This window comes from Macadamia integrifolia, chromosome 4 (assembly GCF_013358625.1).
Source record: "Macadamia integrifolia cultivar HAES 741 chromosome 4, SCU_Mint_v3, whole genome shotgun sequence".
Taxonomy (NCBI): Eukaryota; Viridiplantae; Streptophyta; class Magnoliopsida; order Proteales; family Proteaceae; genus Macadamia; species Macadamia integrifolia.
Genome location: NC_056560.1, coordinates 14,248,520 through 14,268,395, shown reverse-complemented (window position 1 = coordinate 14,268,395; position 19,876 = coordinate 14,248,520). Strand labels below are relative to the sequence as shown.

General features: G+C 36.2%; 3 protein-coding genes across 6 annotated transcripts in view; 2 read left to right on the top strand and 1 right to left on the bottom strand.

Annotated features, from left to right (window-relative positions):
• The first annotated feature begins 454 nt into the window (after positions 1-454).
• On the top strand, positions 455-10,780 carry LOC122076676 (calcineurin B-like protein 3). 4 transcript variants are annotated; one of them, XM_042642104.1, is made up of 11 exons: positions 458-700; positions 766-961; positions 1,100-1,232; positions 1,480-1,622; positions 2,153-2,235; positions 2,414-2,473; positions 3,953-4,061; positions 4,300-4,352; positions 6,108-6,188; positions 9,399-9,511; positions 10,496-10,780. In XM_042642104.1, exons 4-11 carry the CDS (start codon positions 1,511-1,513, stop codon positions 10,551-10,553), a joined length of 669 nt encoding a protein of 222 aa, XP_042498038.1. In that variant the 5' UTR covers positions 458-700; positions 766-961; positions 1,100-1,232; positions 1,480-1,510; the 3' UTR covers positions 10,554-10,780. The 4 variants fall into 4 exon arrangements, with proteins under 4 accessions (XP_042498040.1, XP_042498039.1, XP_042498038.1 ...); XM_042642103.1 differs by having other exon boundaries at positions 1,060-1,232; XM_042642106.1 differs by lacking the exon at positions 2,414-2,473 and having other exon boundaries at positions 455-700; positions 1,060-1,232.
• A 2,529-nt stretch (positions 10,781-13,309) lies between these two features.
• On the top strand, positions 13,310-16,562 carry LOC122076263 (calcineurin B-like protein 3). Its single transcript, XM_042641588.1, has 7 exons — positions 13,310-13,612; positions 13,779-13,867; positions 14,466-14,608; positions 15,129-15,211; positions 15,390-15,449; positions 16,067-16,175; positions 16,432-16,562. Exons 3-7 carry the CDS (start codon positions 14,497-14,499, stop codon positions 16,560-16,562), a joined length of 495 nt encoding a protein of 164 aa, XP_042497522.1. The 5' UTR covers positions 13,310-13,612; positions 13,779-13,867; positions 14,466-14,496.
• Positions 16,563-18,378: 1,816 nt separating this feature from the next.
• LOC122076477 overlaps positions 18,379-19,876 on the bottom strand; it is a 41,116-nt gene continuing 39,618 nt past the window's right edge. The window contains exon 8 of the mRNA XM_042641782.1: positions 18,379-18,563. Coding sequence (XP_042497716.1) covers positions 18,394-18,563 — 170 coding nt within the window. The 3' untranslated portion in view covers positions 18,379-18,393. The remainder of the gene's footprint in view (positions 18,564-19,876) is intronic.

Sequence of the window (19,876 nt, the reverse complement as noted above, 5' to 3'; positions counted from 1 at the left end):
AGTCTGATACACTGATATGGGATTGGCCTAGAATCGATATATCAGTACCTACCAATTTCGATACGGATCAATTCAAACGATCTGATACCGATTCTTGAACCAATTTTGTTGGGTAGGTATTCCTTGAACCATCACGTGAAGGAAAGAGATTTCTACCAATAAAAAAAGAAGGAAAGAGATTAAAATTGGGAGTATCGTGCACATATGCGTATTTTAGCCCCAATTGACCGATCGGATGATGGATTGAACATGTAATATTGTTACCCATCATTCCATCAACGTCGTCATAAGGTTCCCATAAGGACAGTGTGGTCCCTGCGCTAGATTCCTAGACTTAGGCAATTTAGCTTCAGTTTATTTCAGGGCATAGGAGACACGCTGCGTTTGAGGTTTTTTTTTTTCTTTAATATTATATTATATTATATCCTTTTCTGAATGATTACACTCTTATCGTTTCCTTCAAAATTTAGTAAAAAAATATAAAAATATACAGCGAAACAAGTTTCAGAATTTTGAGTCCTCCTTTCTTTTCCTGCAAAATTTCTCCTGAGACTTCAAAATCCAAATAAAGTAAAAGCTCCGATCCATATCAAAAAGTGCAAATCTTTGTTTCCCCCCAAAAAAACCTAAACCTACATGATCTTGGGGTGATTTTTCGGTGATTCTCGCACTCTCCGGTGGTGATTGATGGCAGGCACAGGTATGTTCTATTGGATTTTGAATGCTTTTTTTTCATCTATTGAGTTCTTTTTCTCTTTTGATTAGATTGGAGAGGGTGAAACGTTCGTTTAATTCAACTACAACTATGGAATTATGGATGGAATCAAGAAATAATAGAGGAATATACGTTGCCGGTACTGTGTATCAAGCCCCAATCAGAGATCTGAGTCGTTCAATCACAATTTCAGGCACATCAAACACCTATCAAAGGATGATACTAGCGCTTTCTCCTTTGTAAAATGTAAGTAATTATCAAATTGAACTTTTAATCATGTTTTTTCTTTTTTTTTTTTTTGTTGGAAGATTGACCATCTTACTCTGGCATCACTGTTTGTGCAGCATTCTGCTGTAAATTACCTGTGTTTTTCTACATCGTCAGGTTCTGTCTAAGGCTTGGAGTTTTATTTTATATTTATCCCTTCTTGTTTCGGAAATCCATTGCCAATCCGAGAAAGCCTTTGCATAGAAGAAATGGAAGGGAATCAAATGATCCCTAAAGCTGCCAAGAACGGGTAATCTTATGAGCCTGAAATAATAGAAAATTTCATTTTTTTTTTAAAAGAAAAAGAATGAACATTTCAATTTCATTGGCAGTAACATATAAAGTTTTGAGTTCATTCTCCAGTTCTATGATCCCCTGCATTGGGACCTGTGTCTGCACAAACAGTAATAGACATTTTTGTTAATTTTGTAGCTGCTATATTTTGAGTTATATGTTGATCGGAGTGATCTGAACAATGTTTTCCTTTTTACCAACAGATATGGAGTGTGTTGATGTGCGAAGAATATCATGTTGCAGTGCCTAGACGGATTTAAGCATTTGTGTGCTGTCCTGCTGGGGTGTTGTGATCAACAACGAGAAGGCCTTGTAGATCCAGAAGTTCTTGCGAGGGTGACAGTTTGTACGTAATTTCCCTCTTTTGCAGATGTGTTACCCGCCCTTTTTTTTTTTTTGTGTTGGGGGGGGGGGGGGCAGTGGGTTAGTTGGGGGAAGTGGTCAAAATGTAGGAGATTGATATTTCTCTTCTGAAACAGGCAGCAATTAGCATGCACTAGAACTGTTGTTCCAGCTTGATTTAGGACCTGCTATGTCTTACTAGCCAATGCGGTGTCCATAACCCATCTGTATATTATCCATTATTTCATTTCTTACTTCTTGATTGGTTTATCCTTTTCTGAATAAAACAAGGCATTTGGATGTCAGTACCTTTTAGACTGAAGAATTGTTTACTTTCTAGTTGTCTTTCTGAAATGTTCTTTTACTCTAGTCATAGAATCATTTAAGTCATTTACCATGATTGGCTTATTACTCAATCTAAGATGTCTTTCTTTGTAATAGTTAGTTATCCTTCTGTGCTGAAACAATTGGTGAACAATTCGTATTGAGATTGTAATTCTTTCTTTTCTACCTCCTCCCCTTCTTTTACTGCAGTTAGTGTAAGTGAAATCGAAGCTTTATATGAGCTATTTAAGAAGATCAGCAGTGCTGTAATTGATGATGGGCTGATCAACAAGGTATAACTTCCATGCTACTATTCTGTTTTCATAATTGAATTGGAATTTTCCTTCTAGTGTATGCATCTTGATGAGATAGAAAGATTCCCTTATGTTCTCCCCCACATTCCTAATGTATTGTTGACATTTTCTTTCTAAATTTATCCTATTATGGTATTTTGATTGCAAACCATCACAGGAAGAGTTTCAGTTGGCTTTATTCAAGACAAACAAAAAGGAAAGCTTATTTGCTGATCGGGTACTCTTTTCAATCTTATTATGCAGTTTTGTCTTGATGCTTATTCGGTTTCCACATGACCATGGTTCATTCTGCCTCTCTTTTTCTCGGCGCTCCCTCCTGTAGAAAAGCCTTCTGTGCGAGTGAAACTGTTATGTTTTTTTCATTTGTATATGTCTCGTTTTTTCCTTTTCCTTTTTCTTATTTTTTTCTTCCCCACACCTTCTCCTTGTTGAAAATGTAACCAACTGGAGAAAAGTTGAAAGCGTTCCAAGCAAAAGCAGTTACTTTTGCCATGTGGACTATTTAGTTGGACTGTCTGATCATTGGATAGATGAGAATTGACCTGGATAGGCCACAGGCCGAACTTGGGAATCTATTTCAATCATATGTATAAGACTCCCTCCCCCCCTTCTTTTTTGACAGTTCCTATACTGCAACCAGTGCCAAACAAAAATGATATGTGTAGAAATCAGATTGGTCTGTAATCTGACACATGGTTGGATGATGTGTTCCATGCATGGTTTAAAGTATCTCCGATACCGATACGATACCCTCCGATACGTATCTTAAATTTAGCCGGCTGATATGATACACGCCGATACGATACACACCGATAAAATACATGGAATTTTTAAAATCTTTTCGTATTAATATATATCCTGCGATACATACCGATATGCATCAATACACCACCGATACATATCGGTACGATATGATATGCACTGATACAACTTTATTAAAAATATAAAATTGAGGTGAAATGTACGTTTCGGTATGTATCGGTATGTATCGGTGAGTATCAGTACGTATTGATGAGTATCGGTATATATCGATTGGTACGTATTGGTGAGTATCGGTATGTTCCGATACAGTGCACTACGGTCATATAATGGCCAAGATGGGTAATTTAAAAAAAAAACATGATTTTTTGAGGGGTTTTTGTTCCAAAGTTGCAGTCAGCCATATTTCTCTCTTACTAAAGTGGAAATCAATGTTAAGAATAAGAATTTTACATTTATGGGACAACTATAAACCTTGAATTCCTAGTGCGATACCCTCAATTTAATGTTTATGCATAATACATGTTATCAATAGCTTTTTTTAACAAATTTTTTATGCAAAAGTGTTTAAAAAAATGTTTTCTATCCATTTATGTGTGTATCTTTAGCGTATCTTAGTGTATCTTCGACACGATACGATACCCTCTGATACGTATCTTAATTTTGACCGACCGATATGGTGACCGATACCGATACTTTAATCCTTGGTTCCATGTCCACTAAATTTGGGCCTCATCAAATGTTTCAATATGTGAGAAAAGCCGCTTGAGTTGGAACCCAACTCTGTTTTTGTTTTTTTATTTTTTATTATTTGATTTGATTTGGAGGGAAAGGGAGGGGTTTATGCCAATTTTTTTAAAAACTTTACTGGGATTACTTTTTGGTATGTTCCAAGAATTTCATATGATGACTGTCGGGCTGTAATCAAAATATGCAGGTGTTTGATTTGTTCGACACAAAACACAATGGAATATTAGGTTTTGAGGAGTTCGCACGTGCTCTGTCAGTATTTCACCCCAATGCACCAATTGATGATAAGATTGAATGTGAGTTGCAGCAAACCACTTAGCTGATGTTTATTTTACATTTTTTAGCTCCTTGCAAGTGTATTGCTTTGTTGACTTATTTATGTTGATTGACATGCAAAGAGAATTAACTGATTGTGGTTTTGGAACTGTTAAGAGCTAGGGAAGGGTACTTGACATTCACTTTTAAGTTTAATACTAGAGTTCAAGCTGATTTGCTTTTATTTTTCATCTCTAACTACTTACTGTTCCTTTGCAGTTTCTTTTCAACTGTACGATCTCAAGCAGCAAGGATTCATTGAGAGACAAGAGGTAACTTTCTTAGTTGCTAGAGTAATTAATGGTTCAGATCTAATGCAAGTCAGTTGACAATGTTAGGTTCCTGACGTGAATGCTGAATCAATTAATCTTTTGTTCAACTAGCTCTGACAAGTTGCCCAAATTACTAGTTTAAATGCTTTCTTCTTCTGTTTTGATGTGAAATATGTTTATTTCTACCCATTTACTTAATTTTTGACTTTCTTTTCTTTTTGTAAATATTAACTTTTTTGGTGACAAAGAGAGTAAAGTAGTTGCACATTTGCCAGAGGGAGGTAGTGTACTCGTTGCTTAACAAGTGGGAAAATTTTTTTGTTTCAATTTCTTGTTTTCATTTTATTTTCCTTACCTGGAACATTCTCATGGGCCCTGGGTATGCTGTTAGGACTTTAAAGTGCTCATTTGGTTCTCTGATGAGGAAATACTCCTAACCCATGACCTCATAGAAGTAAAGACCTTCTGGGGAGTATCGTCTGTTAAAGTTGTCTATTTATGATTATACTCCATGTTAGAAGAGTTGTCAGTGTTCTCCATCAGATGGACTATGGTCTCGTTATGATTCTTATTTTGTTATTATTGGGGAACCATGGATTGGCAATAGTCAATACTTGCAAAAGGATGACACATGGACAACAGAAACAGCTTACTTGTACAAACACATATAAATAAAAAATTGTTATCTTTTGTAGCACTTGTAGAATTGTTTTTATGATGTAAAAATAATTCTAAACAAATCTTAGAATAACATAAACAAAGTGCAGAAATACTCACTGATGTTAATAAAATATGATCTTGTTCATGACAATTGTAGATTATATGTATGGAGTCGGGAACATTTCCCGACAAACTGGATAAAACTGCCTCGTGGCATCTCAATTTGTGCTCAAATTCAGTGGACATGTTACCCACATCCTCTTCTAACGATGAGTTAAATTATAGACCGATATGACTTCTCTCCTTGTGTCCTTGTAATGCCTTTAAAATTGTTTGTAATTGTGAAATCTGTTTGTGAATGTTTGAACCATAGGGACTGTTGAAGAGACAATTGAAAAAGCCCCATTTAGACCACTAAGTATGACACGTGACCTCTCTAGAGATTTCCCCATCTATCTAGCTGTCAAAATCCCAAATCATCCAGTCCACATGTTTGGAAAATAGCCAGTGCGTAGGACAGGGTTCCTGCACAGGGCATGTAGGAACCCTTTTCCTATTTTTATTAATATGCGAAATAAAGTTATTTTTAAAATACTTAAAAAATAAAAATGATATGTATAGTCCCTGGATTTTATATTGGACTTTGCCAAGTCCAACACCTTGCGTTAATAGATTTTGACATTTGCACCAATATCAATGTAATATAGGCCATTATAGTTATCATAGTAGAGAAAACTCCCCAGACTTTTTTGAGCTATAATCTTGTTCTAGATGGATGGGTCCTATTTTTCTTTTTCTTCTCTTTTTTTTTTGGGGGGGGGTGTTGGGGGGTGGGGAGGGTTATAAATAAATATTTTTTTGAAAAAAGGGGTTGTAAAAAACAAAACTGAAGATAGATGAATGAAGACAGTTTGGTTCATACTCGTTGTGTCTTGTTTTATTACATATTTATAAGTAACCTCTTATATATTTGAAATAATCTTCGAAATTCTAGGAGCAATATTTCACCTTTTATTATCTTAAAACATCAAATCTTTTGCACTTTATCTTGGACATCTCAAAACAATTCTTTATTATCGACTGAATTTTCTATAGGTGCAGCAAATGGTAGTGGCGACACTTGCTGAATCTGGCATGAATCTTTCAGATGATGTAATAGAAAGTATCATTGACAAGGTGATTCCTTAATCTGAAACAATTTTCATGTTGAATATATCTCTACGGTTGATCTTATATATTATTGTGCTCACCTTCACTCAGATATTTCATCTATGCACCCTTTTGGTTTCTTCATTTTATGTATGTCTCCTCTGCTGTAATATTTTATTTAACCTTCCATAAAGAGCTTAATTTTATAGGCATTTGCTGTTGGTACAGATTCAGATTTGCCCTTAAGGAGGTGACAGGATCATAGTTGTCAAGGCGACTGGCAACCCAAAGTGTTGGAAGGGTTTCTAGTGTCTAACAAGGATAATTTTATATAGTTATGTTTATATGCAACATATATCAACATGATATGGAAAACCAACATATAACTAATAATACATAGGATATAATATAAGCATATTAATAAAAGAAAAGAGCAATAAACATAAATCAGCATGAACTTGTGAAGTGTTAACAAGGCATGCTATCACCTTAGACCCAAGGAAGAGCCTGGATGCCTAGGCTTGAGATCTAAGGACAGGATCTAAAGTCTTTATTTTGGTTTGTTGTGGTTGTTTCACCCTATGTCTGCTTTCTATTAGAGGTGGCACTCGGTAGAGTTGGGATGCAATTTGCTCAAGGGATTTTAGATCCAAACCTGAATGAGAACCAAATTGAAACTTAGTTGGCTAATTTGACCCCAAAACATGTCCTAATGACTAAACTACCCTTCTCTTTTGCTGCCGGCTCATATTAGTTTAGATCTTGACTTGGGTGGCCTCAGTGGATCAGATCGATCTAGCCAACTTGGGCTTCAGCTACTACATGATTTAGTTTCAATACCACACATTCTGTCTCTCCCTACCATGGGTTTGATCATGTAGAGTGTAGACCACTCCCAACCTAAATGTAAATCTAATGGTAATTATCAATCAGAACCTGCCCGTATTTCAAAAATTTTTAACATAGGAGAGGGCAAAAACTGAAAAGGAGTGGGGGTTGGTTCTATGTCAGGCCAGATTGGGAACCTAAGCAGATGATGCAATCTGATGCAAAGAATAGGGCTTGTTTGAAGATTGTAAGGGTTGGGCCTCTATTTGTAAGGGATTTCTGTTCTATGGGCTCATAGTTGTCAAAAGCGTCGTCTAGTTGTCCTAGCACCTTGACAACTAGGATCACCTTGGTGGCCCTGTTGGTGTCACATGGTGTCGCATTGCGTTTAGGCCCCCTTGAATGCCTTGGGTCGGCTAATGCTGTGACAACCATGAATGGGCTGAATTAGAATGTACCTTAGTTTGGGTGGTTTCTAGTGTACACAGTTACATAACCGTACCTGAATTTTATTCTTTCCCTTATTTTTTATATTTCTTACCAGTCTTATCTCTTCCCCTCCTTTACCTAGTCCCCACAACCTCTTCCTTATTGTGTGGCCCTTGAGATCCAAACCTAGGCTGTTCTGTATCTGTGGATCTCTCCAACTGTTATAATCCTTGCTCAACTATTTCTGTTGTCGAGGCACTCCGAAAGATGACTTCACTAAAATAATGGTCATTTTGATTTGAATTCTGAAACTAGTAGTGTGCAAGACCTATATGGGATTGGCAGGCTGATAATATTCAAGCTGTTCAGATGTAGCTATAGTGAGCTGGGAGGTGCACAGAAGATACTAAGGCCTCATAACACTTGAGGTGCGAGGCAAAACATGTGCTTAAAGTGGAGATTAGGATAAAGGTGGGAATTAAGGTTTTATGTGAAATTGTTTTTGAGTATTAGCTTTGATTTTTGACTATTCATATGGGGGAGGCATAGAAGGAATTTTAATGGTTGTGGATGGGCATAAAAAGTCTCAAAACATCATATTTGTGATGGAAATGCTAAAAGATTCTTAGCCAGGGTTTTGGGTTGTATGGTAATGGTTTTCCAATGGTTACTTAAAGGAGTTAATTGTTGGGTGCTGATGGATGCATATCAGAGAGAAAAGATTCTTTTTTTTTTTTTTTGGGGGGGGGGGTGGTGGTAAACCAGAGAAAAGATTCATGAACCTTTTTTTTACTGTTGGGGTGGGGGGTGGATATTCCATTGCTTTATTTGAGTGCCTCTTATTTTTGGACCCTTGCAATGTCTTGAAGTGCTAAGGTGTGAGGTTTGGCATTCACTAGTCAAAAAGGTCAGGTGTAAGCCTCAGGAAGCATAAGCCTCATGGGCATACATGAGGCATCTATAATCTAACTACATGAATATGTATACTTGTTTGTGGGAGAGAGAAAAATATAGTGTTTTTCTTTATAATCTAACTACATGAACATGTATAATGTGTATGTGCCCTATGTGGGAGAGAAAAAAAGATGGTGTTTTTCTATGTTGCACTGTTCCTTTTTTTTTTTTGGGTATGTGGGTAGTATCTATGTTCTTTTTGTTTTGTTTTGTATCCAAGGTACATTTGAACACAACATGATTTCTTGGTAATTTAATAGTTGAGATAACATTTTCCCTCCCCTTTTGATATCAAGCCAAATAATTTATTAAGTAGAATGAAGCAAAGTACCAAGCAAGAAAGCAATAGTACAACAACAGGAGGAGGCCGAACCCCACTACAGGACTACTCGAAAGGGTAATGGCCCATTTACAAATTCTGTATTTACACACCCCTAGCGAACTCATCTGTAATAGAGTTTGCAGATCTCATCTCCAAGAGAAAGAAAAGTCTCCTTGCAGCCCTAGGGCCCTTGCCTTTTTAATGAGATTGAGTAGCATCATGGTCTCCATCCTGGTTTTTCAATGACATTTAGGTTGAAAAATTAAGCCCAACGTGATGGGGTTAGTGAGGTTCACATCTCAGGAATCTTGCATGAATAAAGCCCATGCTTCATGGGAGGTGCAGGCCCTCACAAATTCCCTGATTTATGAGCTTATAGCCCATAGACCTAACCCTTCATTGATGCATCGCTAGCTTAAACTACAAATTTGACTTTATTAACCTAATTCACTTGTAATCAGAAATTTGAATACTATGTTTTAACTATAGCCTTAAGGCAAGGGTTATGAGAACTTCAACTCGATTGGTAAAATGAAAATGTTTACTCCAACTTTTACTTTTCTTACCTAATTCAGTTACATGGAGGTTCATGAGACGATGCTCTTGAACATGTTTTACCAAATCATGGTTAAGTTTTGAGTGTTTTATATATGTGTATCCCATAAATATTACTTTTTATGACATCATTACATGATCTGTTACAGACCTTTGAGGAGGCTGATACAAAACATGATGGCAAAATTGACAAGGAAGAGTGGCGTAGTCTTGTTTTGCGACATCCATCTCTCTTGAAGAATATGACTCTTCAATACCTCAAGTAAGTTATTGACTTAAATCATATGATGATTTTTTTTTTTTTTGGCCGTTAGTTGAGTGTTATTTCTGATTTGCATAGGTTGTTTAAATTTCTTCATCCAATCGTTTCTCATTCAACTTATGCTGCATTTCATTTTTTGTCTGTGAGAAGATATAGCTTGATCTGACTAGATATTTAGTTTCACATGGAGGCTTGAAATGAATAATATGGAGACAACATTGTGCAATAATGGAACACAGAAGGAGACACTAAATATTTTATTTCTGTATGGATAACTGAACTCAATTAACCATTTTTCCAACTAATTGAGGTTGGAAGTTGGCTACATAACTCCTATTTCACCATCTCTTTCCCTCAACGGTCCATTTGATGGCCTCTGTTGTACATGCCCTAATCGCATCAAACAACTCTCCTTCTCTGTATGGATATTGTCGATAACTTTTTCCTAGATCGAAGGAGTACTTTGATTATGGTTAGTCCTAGGTTGTTGTATCCATTGAGTGACGATGACTCACTACTATTGAAGCACTGTAAAGTTTGTGTGCTTTCGAATAATGTTGTTTGACGGATATCACAGCCTAAAGATCTTAAGGACCAGGGACTTTATGAAGTAGATGTATCTCTGATTGTTAAGTTACATTCAACCCATAATATGCCCCATGAGAAACCTTGGTTACTTAAGTTGAACGGATTCCTTTTTTGGGTACAATAACAAATTTATAATGGATGGGAAAGCTACATGAACATTTAGTACAATAGAAGGAACAGCTCAAAGATGACTAACCCTAAGGCCTAAGGGACAGTGACACTATAGGATAATGGTCCACTCCTGCTTTAGCTTTCTTGTCTTCTTGATCCTTGGTTGATCGTACTGCTGATTCATATACCAAATAAGAAAGTAGGAACTTCTTGTGAATAACCTTATTCTATTAGTTGCATATCATTATTGCCTTGAGACTTGACTATTTCATTTTCTTTGAACAGGGACATCACTACTACATTCCCGAGCTTTGTGTTTCACTCACAGGTTGACGATACCTGAGGTTTTGCATCCATTTTTAACTTTAGGAGTCTTTATTGAGAATGGTTTGTACCTTTCTAGACAACAGTGTGGGCCTACTGAGATCAGAGTGCCCAGAAGAAAGCTGGCAGTTCAGATTGTTTATTGTTAGGAACAATGGTTTGTATTTTTTATTCTATGTTCAACTCCCAAAATTCTTTACGTCTTTCAGAGACGTTTTTGGCTTGAGTTAAGTTGCATTAGTTTTCTGTGGGGAGTCAAGTATTAGAAAACAAAGGTCAAAATTTTTCCGAAGTATCCAAGCTGCTTTTGATGAGGATCCAGGGATGTCTTGATTACAGGCTGTGTGAGAGTCTGAACTCTTAATCCAATCATGCTGGAATTTAGGTCCTCAAAATTTCACACTTTGTAGAAGGGGATTCCTGATGCTGCAAGGGAGAAGAAATGTTCCTATCAATACGCCATTGTTAAGGAGACCCAAGACTCTTATTGGGGATTTTGTCTGGAATAGAATAACTTGTGGGAAGAAGGGGTGCAGAAAGTGCATAAACAATTGCTTATTTGATATCAGCAGAAAAAACAAGTTTACTGTTCTGTGTATTGGTGAATGCTGTATGGAACTGAGGGAAGATGAATAGAGTGGCCCTGCTGATGTCTTCAGTCTTCACCGTTGGGCTCAACAAGTTTTGTGAAGAAGTCACAGGAAGTCTAGTGATTCTGGTGTCGCAAAGAAGCATTGTCTCAAATGTTTGATCTTGATCAACACCAAGTTGAGTAGTTATTGATGTCCCTTGCATATCAATGTTAATTGATCAAGTCGGAACCTGACTGGAAGAAATGATTGATGCTTGGTGATGAAATCAGATTTTCTTGATAGCATGGATAGTGGAGATGATCAAGGAGGAAGATTGTTGCCTTCCAATCGGCACCTCCAATGGAAAAAACTGTGTGCTCAGGAAATATCATCTGATATCAGGTGACCGGCCGCTGGTCGACCTTCTCACATGAAGTGAATTTGAGTAAACTAACTTGTGGGAGACGACAATTTGAGAAAACAGCCCATGGTAAAGGTGGTGTTTTGAGTCTACGCTTCATTTTTAACCTTTGATATAACACTATCAACTGTTTGGTTTCTGTTAGATTTCCGCATTCCAATTCCAAAAGGAGGAAAGAATGAAACATGTTACCTTTATTTGTTATTAGCTTAGTTATTTTTAGGGTCCAACAATCGATTAGCTGACGTTGTGACTAAAATGTTCTTTACTCAACTACTCCTACACTCACCCACTCACTCGTGCATGCATATGATAGGGTTTGATACTATAACCTCTTCTCTTGGCCACTGGTATTTCAAGCTGAAGCTGTCACCACTAGGTTAAGCTAGTGGCTTATATCCAATTCATATATTGAATGGACGGAGGAGATAAATATTGGAAATAACCCCACATTGGAGAACTTTGGGACCTTGAAGTTTTAGGTATAAAGGTTGGACCTAGCGCTTAATAACTTGAGTTTTTGGGTTGGATAATTCGAAATGGTTTCTTGACTGCACATTAAGAGGATGTTTATGTATTATCGTCTAAAAGAGGGGTCACACATGCCATATGTACTACCATTTAGAAGAGGCTTAACACTCATTTTTGGCGATGATTGCTTGGTAATATAAACAAGCACAATCCAATAACCTACACTTTGATTAAGCAAGCATGTTTTAACAAGATTCTCATGCAAGATCACCAACAGGAAATAGAGAGAGTAAAATACAATAACTCAACTACAACGAAAATCTAAAGGTTGGTATCGAACTCGAAGTTTGTATGCTTGTCATTTTCTATATCTCAAAAGGATTAAAAATGCAGAAACAGCTATCTCAAAGAGTTTTTTTTTTTTTTTTGAAGTGCTTACCTGTGGGGGATCATGATCCATATGCTACACGTGCCAATGGGAGTGCGTGCGAAAACATCAGGTGTAGGGGCATGCTTCCTCATATATATTTTTTTTATAAGAGAAAAATAAAAGAAAGTGAATTACATCATTGTAAGAACTGAAATTTAAAAAGTGAGATTTTTTTGTCCAAGACGAAATAAGCTATTTTCCGCATAAGTAGCCGATTCGTTATTAGGCGTGAAACAAAATAGAGGAACATACAAAAAATTATACACATCCAAAAGAGGGGAACTATGATCCAAAGTCATCAGGTAAGTACTATAATCAGTAAAAAGATTTCTTAATTCCCTTGAGTCGCTTCATATTTCCCCAATTCTCCAGCCATCATCACTTGCATGCTTTAAGCCAAAGAGAGCTCCCCGAATGTATAATTCAATATTACCAAAAAAAAAAAAAAATTATAATTCGATTGTTTTTCCAGTCATCATGTAATCAACACTTAGTAGTGATATAATTACAATTGTTTTTTGTGAGAGTTATATTATTAGGTAGTCGAAACTTCAAAGCAGTAACTGGGATGCGTAAAGGGTAAATGGTGAACCCTCAAGGCAATGTTCAAAAACTTGGGAATGGTCAAGGCCGACATCATTTTGATACCGTTTCGAAATGTATTGAATTGGATCTTACTAGATAGGTCTACATTTTTTTTTTTTTTAAATCAGTTTTTATTATGATTTTACCCTTGAAGGCTTGAATCATACATGTGGAATGGAGTCACAAAGGTCAGGAATGAGGATAGAGGATTGATCAAGGCCAATATTATTCCGATATTATGGATACTAGCACTAGTTTGTGACCATGGAAACTCAGTCACTTTAAATTTTTATGTCTATATATTTTTTCCGAATGATCTTCTAAAAGAAAAATAAAAAAATATACATATCCTGGGAGAGAGCAAGTGCGAGACATGTTGCAGAATATTGCGTCCTCGTTGCGTTCCTTTTCGAGTCATAATATCGGGTGCCATGGACACTCCAATGGAAAACTTAAATAATTGGGATAGAAGAAGAGAAAACTTATACTGCGAGTGCGAGACATGTTTCAGAACATTGCCGTCCTCGTTCCTCTTCCGATCATATCTTCCATGGACTCTCTGAAGGAAAATTTCTCCTGAACTTCCAAATCCATATAGAGTAAGTCTTTAAGTGCCGCAGACTCTCTCTCTCTAGTTTTTTTTTTTTTTTTATTCGATTAGTTCTCCTTCAAATGGATTGAGATGATGCAATTTTCTTCCTTTTTATACAACTACAATGGAATTATGGAAGAAATCAAGAAATAATATAGGATTATACGTTTCAGGTACCGTATATGAAGCCCAACCAATCACAAATAACGGCACATCAAACACCTATCAACGGACGATGCAAGCGCTTTCTCTTTTATAAAATGTAATTAATTATCAATTTGAATTTTCAGATGCTATTCTTTTTCTTTTTTTTTCTTCTGGTTTTCCATGATTTCTTTGGAAGATTGACCATCTTATTCTCGCATCAATTGTTTGTGTAGCATTTCTGCTGTAAATTACATATTTTTATTTTCATCATGAGATTCTATCTGAGGGTTGGAATTTTATTTTATATGTATCCCTCTTTGTTTCGGAAGACTGAAACAGTTTTCTTACTTGTTACTCCATGGGCAATCTGAAAAAGCCTTTGCATAGAACAAATGGAAGGGAATCAAATGATTCCCAAAGCTGCCAACCACTGGTAATCATATGAGCCCGAAAAAATGGAAAATTTCATTCTTTTTTTATACACACAAAAAAAAAAAAAAAAAAAATAATAATAATAATAACATTTTCGTTTCATTGTCAGTAACAGATAAAGTTTTGAGTTCATTCTCCAGTTCTTTGATCCCCTGCATTGGGACTTGGGTCTGAAGAAACAAGAAACAGTAGTAGAAATTTTTATGAGCTTTGCGGCTGTTATAATTTGAGTGCTATGTTGATTGGAGTTAGCTGAACAATGGTTTCTTTTTTACCAACAGATATGGGGTGTGTTGATGTGCGAAGAATATCATGTTGCAGTGCCTAGAGGTATTTAAGGATCTGTTTGCTGTCCTGCTGGGGTGTTGTGAGGCACAACCAACAGGCCCAATAGATCCAGAAGCTCTTGCGCGGGTGACAGTTTGTACGTAACTTCTCTCCTTTGCAGATGTTGTTCTCCACCTGTTGTGGGGGGAGAGGGGGAGGGGCAGTGGCGAAAATATAGGAGATTGATATTTCTCTTTTGAAACTGGTAGCAATTAGCATGCACTAGAGTTGTGGTTGCAGCTTGATTCAGGACCTGTTGTGTCTTACTAGCCAACATGATGTCTATAACCCATCGCAAAAAAAATAAAAAGATGGTGTGCATATATTATTATCCTTTTCCAAATAAAACATTGCAATTGAATGTCAGTACCTTTTTTGGACTGAAAAAATTGTTTACTTTCTAGTTGTCTTTCTGAAATGTTCTTTTGCTCAATGTCATAGAATTATTTTAGTCATTTACCATGAGTGGCTTATTCATCCACTCAATTTAATTTCTTCATGTCTTTCTTTGTTTTAGTTAGTTATCCTTTTGTGGTAATAAAGCAATTGGTGAACAATTCGTATTGTGATTGTAATTTTTTTTTTCTTCTCTACCTCCTCCCCTTCTTTTACTACAGTTAGTGTAAGTGAAATTGAAGCATTATATGAGCTATTTAAGAAGATCAGCAGTGCTGTCATTGATGATGGGCTGATCAACAAGGTATAAGTTCCATGCTATTATTTTGTTTTCATAGTTGAATTGGAAATTGCCTTGTAGTGATGCATCTTGATGAGATGGAAAGATTCCCTTATTTTCTCCCCTACATGCATAATGTACTATTAACTTTTTCTTTCTCAATTGATCCTCTTATTGGTATTTTGATTGCAAACCATCACAGGAAGAGTTTCAGTTTGCTTTATTCAAGACAAACAAAAAGGAAAGCTTGTTTTCTGATCGGGTACTCTTTTCAATCTTATTATGCAGTTCTGTTTTGTAGCTCATTCTGTTTCCACATGGCCATGGTTCATTCTGCCTCTCTTTTTCTCCTTGCTCATTATTGTTCTTATTTTTTCTTCCCCCCCCGGGTTTTGTTGAAATTGTAGCCAACTGGAGAACAGTTGAAAGCGTACCACCCGAATCATGTACTTTTGCCACATGGACTAATTAGTTGTTCATTCTGATCCATTGGCTAGATGAGAATTTGATAATCTATTTCAATTATATGTGTATGTATACATATAAGACTTCTTTCCTCCCTTCTTTTTTCGACAGTTACTGTATTGCAACCAGTGGCCAAAAAAAAGAAAATTGATACGTGGAGAAATCAGATTGGTCTGAAATCTAAAAATTGGTTAAATGATATGAACAGCATGTCCACTAAATTTGGGCCTCATCAAACACTTATATATGTGAGAAAAACCTGTTCAGTTGGAACCCAACTCTTTTTTTTTTTTTTTGGGGGGGGGTGTAAGGGTGGGGGTTATGCCAATTTTGATAAACTTTACTGGGATTACTTTTTGGAAAGTTGGAAGAATTCCATATGATGACTGTCAGGCTGTAATTTTAACTATGCAGGTGTTTGATTTGTTCGACACAAAACACAATGGAATATTAGGTTTTGAGGAGTTTGCACGTGCTATGTCAGTCTTTCACCCCAGTGCACCACGTGATGATAAGATTGAATGTGAGTCGCAGCAAACCACTGAGCTGATGCTTGCAGTACTGTTTTTAGCTCTTTGTAACTGTATTACAATTTTTATATTGTTGACTTATTTATGTTGGTTGGCATACAAAGAGATATAAATGACTCTGGTTTTGGAACTGTTAGAGCTATGGAAGGTCACTTGACTTTCACTTTAAGTTTACTCCTAAAGTTCAAGATGATTTGCTTTTATGTTGGAAAATGTGGGTCATCCTAACTACTTACTGTTCCTTCACAGTTTCTTTTCAACTATACGATCTCAAGCAGCAAGGATTCATTGAGAGACAAGAGGTAACTGTCTTAGTAGCTAGAAATATTAATTCATGGTTGAGATCTAATGCAAGTCAGTTGATAATGTTAGGTTACTGACGTGAACATTGATATAATTAATCTATACTTCAACTAGCTATGACAAGCTGCCCAAATTACTAGTTTAAATGCTTTCTTCTTCTGTCTTGATCTTGAATATTGTTATTTTTACCCCCGAAAAAAATATGGTTATTTCTTAGTTTGTTGGTTGACCTTTTCTCTTTTTTTTTTTTTTTTGTGTAAATAATGACTTCTTCGGTGACAGAGAGTATAGAAGTTGCACATTTTCCAGTGGGAGGTAGTGTACTCCTTCTTTGGCGAGACTGTTAGGATTTAATTAGATGGAGTTCAATTGGTTCTCCGATGAGTAAATATTCCTAACCCAAGTAATGTAGGAATGGATTTGGACAACCAAACCAGACCCAATACTGCAGGAACTTTTAAACTAAAGAACAACCAAGAATAGCCAAAGTAAGGCAGCAATATAACAGATCAGAATTAAGGAAGAAACAGATTTTTGTAAATCAGAATTTCGAACCCAGAAACTGGAATTTATGAGTTCAGACTATATACCAGATGAAAGCCTAACTCAGATATAGGAATAGGGTTCTAGCAGACCATAAATCAGAATTATATCCACAGAAACAGAAGAGGACAGAACTTCCAAAGACCAGAATTTTAAGAAGAAATAATTTTCTGCAACTGAATAATAACTAGGATTTAAGGGATTAAATTCCCAGCTAATGAGACCAATTCAGTGAAGAATAAACCAGCAACCAAATAACAATATTCAGAACAACTCAGATCATTATTCTGGGCAGAAATAAGAATCAGCCAGAATAGGAGAAATATTCATAACTCAAGAAAACCTGGTCTGATTGGCTTCAAAACAGGATCGATCCACCCTCTTCTTGGCCTAACACGAGATCAAAATTGGAGCACCATCAGATGGCTGAGTGCTCAGATCAATAAAGGCCGATAGGAGAAATCTGGGTTTCCTAAAACCAGAATTACAGAGAGATCAGATCACTTACCTGAGATGGCTGAAGAAGTAGTAACAATAAGAAGAAGAATAAAATACTTGAAAGAAACCTCTTGGGCTTCACACCGCAAAGAGTCAATTGGATCAAACACCAATTCCTTCAGCCTTGATCAAACACAAGACAACTCTTCATGAAGAAGACAATAGCAACAACCATTATTTTTTTATCAAAATCATTCTAGGCTTTTAGGAGCCTCCTCTTCTTTATTTATGATGTTAATGGGGGAGGGAATTACAAAATAGAAGGTTCCTCAAAAAGGAAACCAAATATTCTCCTAATACAATAGTTACTAAAAACTGAAATTAGAAACTAGTTGAAAAAGGAAACTAATGAAATTAGAAACTAGTTGAAAAAGGAAACTAACTATTAATGACTTGACTCAATTAATAACTTGACTCCTAAAGAAACAAATATAACTCAAATCAAGCCCAACTAAAAAGGAAACTAATGAAAATGGAAACTAACTAGTAATCCCGTACTCAATCTTAGAGCCCCCCTTTTAGACCCATAAAAGTGGTCTATTACACTCAAAACACTTGGGATCAAAGGCCTAACATGTATGGAACCCAACCCTAGGCTTATTCCTAATAAAACAAGCATATTTTGGTAATTAATCTGCATTACAATAACAACTTTTAATAATGATACGTCACTTTCAAATTGTTTGAAAACCCTTATTTACCATATCTTAAATAACTTTTGGAATAAGACAATAGGCATTCAAAAAGAGGTTACAACTTCTCACTTCACAATTTGGTGACGATAAGAAGCACCCTGAACTAAAATTCATAAATGATAATTATTTTCAGAAAAAGAACTAAATTCTTCCCACTTAATCTCGACAAAACTCACATATAGAATCCATATCTAACAAGAACAGGAAAACATAATAAAATGAAATTACCAAGGCTCTGGAGGACAGCTGTCTTAAGGTCAGCCTGGAACCTTTCCTCATCATCCTCTTCAACATGTAGTTGTCGTAATGTCTTTGTTCCATTGTCACCAGAATATAGATCAACTAAATTTCAAACAAAGTAAACCACAATCATATTAGCCTCTTACAATGGATAAACCCAACCATGGGACTTATAAATCACCTCTATTATGTAAAGAAACCTCTAAATAAATTGAATGAGTACAGATGACAGATACAAGTTGACATAGATATTATTTAATGAAAATTAACCATTGATTAGGAAGCTTCCTGCAAAATAATTAACATTGTCCTTGACACGTTTTCCATTAAGTTCAAATTCAAAATGGATAAAGGAGTGAACTTGGAAATAAAATAAATGACTGGAATTAGAAAAATGTCTGAACAAGTTTCAGACAGAAGCCTTGAACCACAGAGCACAATATTCACCTCTAAATAATGACTTCCTCAAAATTAGATAATAGATAGTCCCAATCAAGACTCTAATTTGAACACACTATTAACTTTCTCGAGATAACAGCAAACTGGTCCATTTGTTTCAACTGAAGTATTCCCATTAACTCTACTTATTTGACCGACATGGTATTCATAGGATTTGGCTTTGTTTATTCATTCCCAAATGGAACAACCAAACAGACCTCCAATGTGGGACTTCACTGAGGAAAACTTAGCCCCTAAAAAAAGGCCATGTGCAACAAACCACTGACAACTGAGTAGGAAAACAGGGTAGGCAAGGCTCTTCCCACAAACCCTGCCATGGAAACCTGCACCTGAAACAACATACCACCACCACCCCACCTTTGGAGCACGGGAATGAATTCTTTGTCAAAAAGCAGACCAAACTCATTACAATCTTGTTATACTGAAACGAAATATTGGCTAGAAACATTGGAACCACAATTTGTAATCCAGGCATGCAGCGGCATGATATCTACTACATTCAAGGATTAAAGTATCGGTTGGCTAAATTTAAGATACGTATCACAGGGTATCGTATCCTATAGGAGATACACTAAGATATGCTAAAGGTCAAGGATTAAAGTATCAGTATCAGTATCAGTCGCCGTATCGGTCGGCTAAATTAAGAAACGTATCGGAGGGGTATTGTATCGCATTGGAGACACTTTAAACCATGACAACATTCCATGGGGAATAAAATAGATAGATTTATATGAATAATTCAATAACAGCAAAGTCCATCCTACTTGTTTGGGGCCAGCTACAGAAACCCTCTTCCACTTAAACCATTTGGGGCTATAACTTCTGGTGAAGTACGAACCATGAATCATCAAATCACCATTTACTACATTGTTTTTATTATTTTCTAAACAAATCAAAGGCTATAGAGATCAAAGACAAGGTGTTACATGCTTCTCAAGTCTTTTTTTTTTTTTTTT

Coding starts and splice junctions, on each gene's coding strand:
- LOC122076676 (XM_042642105.1), top strand. CDS start 1,511: ATGTTGCAGTGCCTAGACGGATTTAAGCATTTGTGTGCTGTCCTGCTG. Junction 2,474..3,952: donor AAAGCTTATTTGCTGATCGG/GTACTCTTTTCA, acceptor CAAAATATGCAG/GTGTTTGATTTGTTCGACAC. Junction 4,353..6,107: donor GATTCATTGAGAGACAAGAG/GTAACTTTCTTA, acceptor AATTTTCTATAG/GTGCAGCAAATGGTAGTGGC.
- LOC122076263 (XM_042641588.1), top strand. CDS start 14,497: ATGTTGCAGTGCCTAGAGGTATTTAAGGATCTGTTTGCTGTCCTGCTG. Junction 15,450..16,066: donor AAAGCTTGTTTTCTGATCGG/GTACTCTTTTCA, acceptor TTAACTATGCAG/GTGTTTGATTTGTTCGACAC. Junction 16,176..16,431: donor ACGTGATGATAAGATTGAAT/GTGAGTCGCAGC, acceptor GTTCCTTCACAG/TTTCTTTTCAACTATACGAT.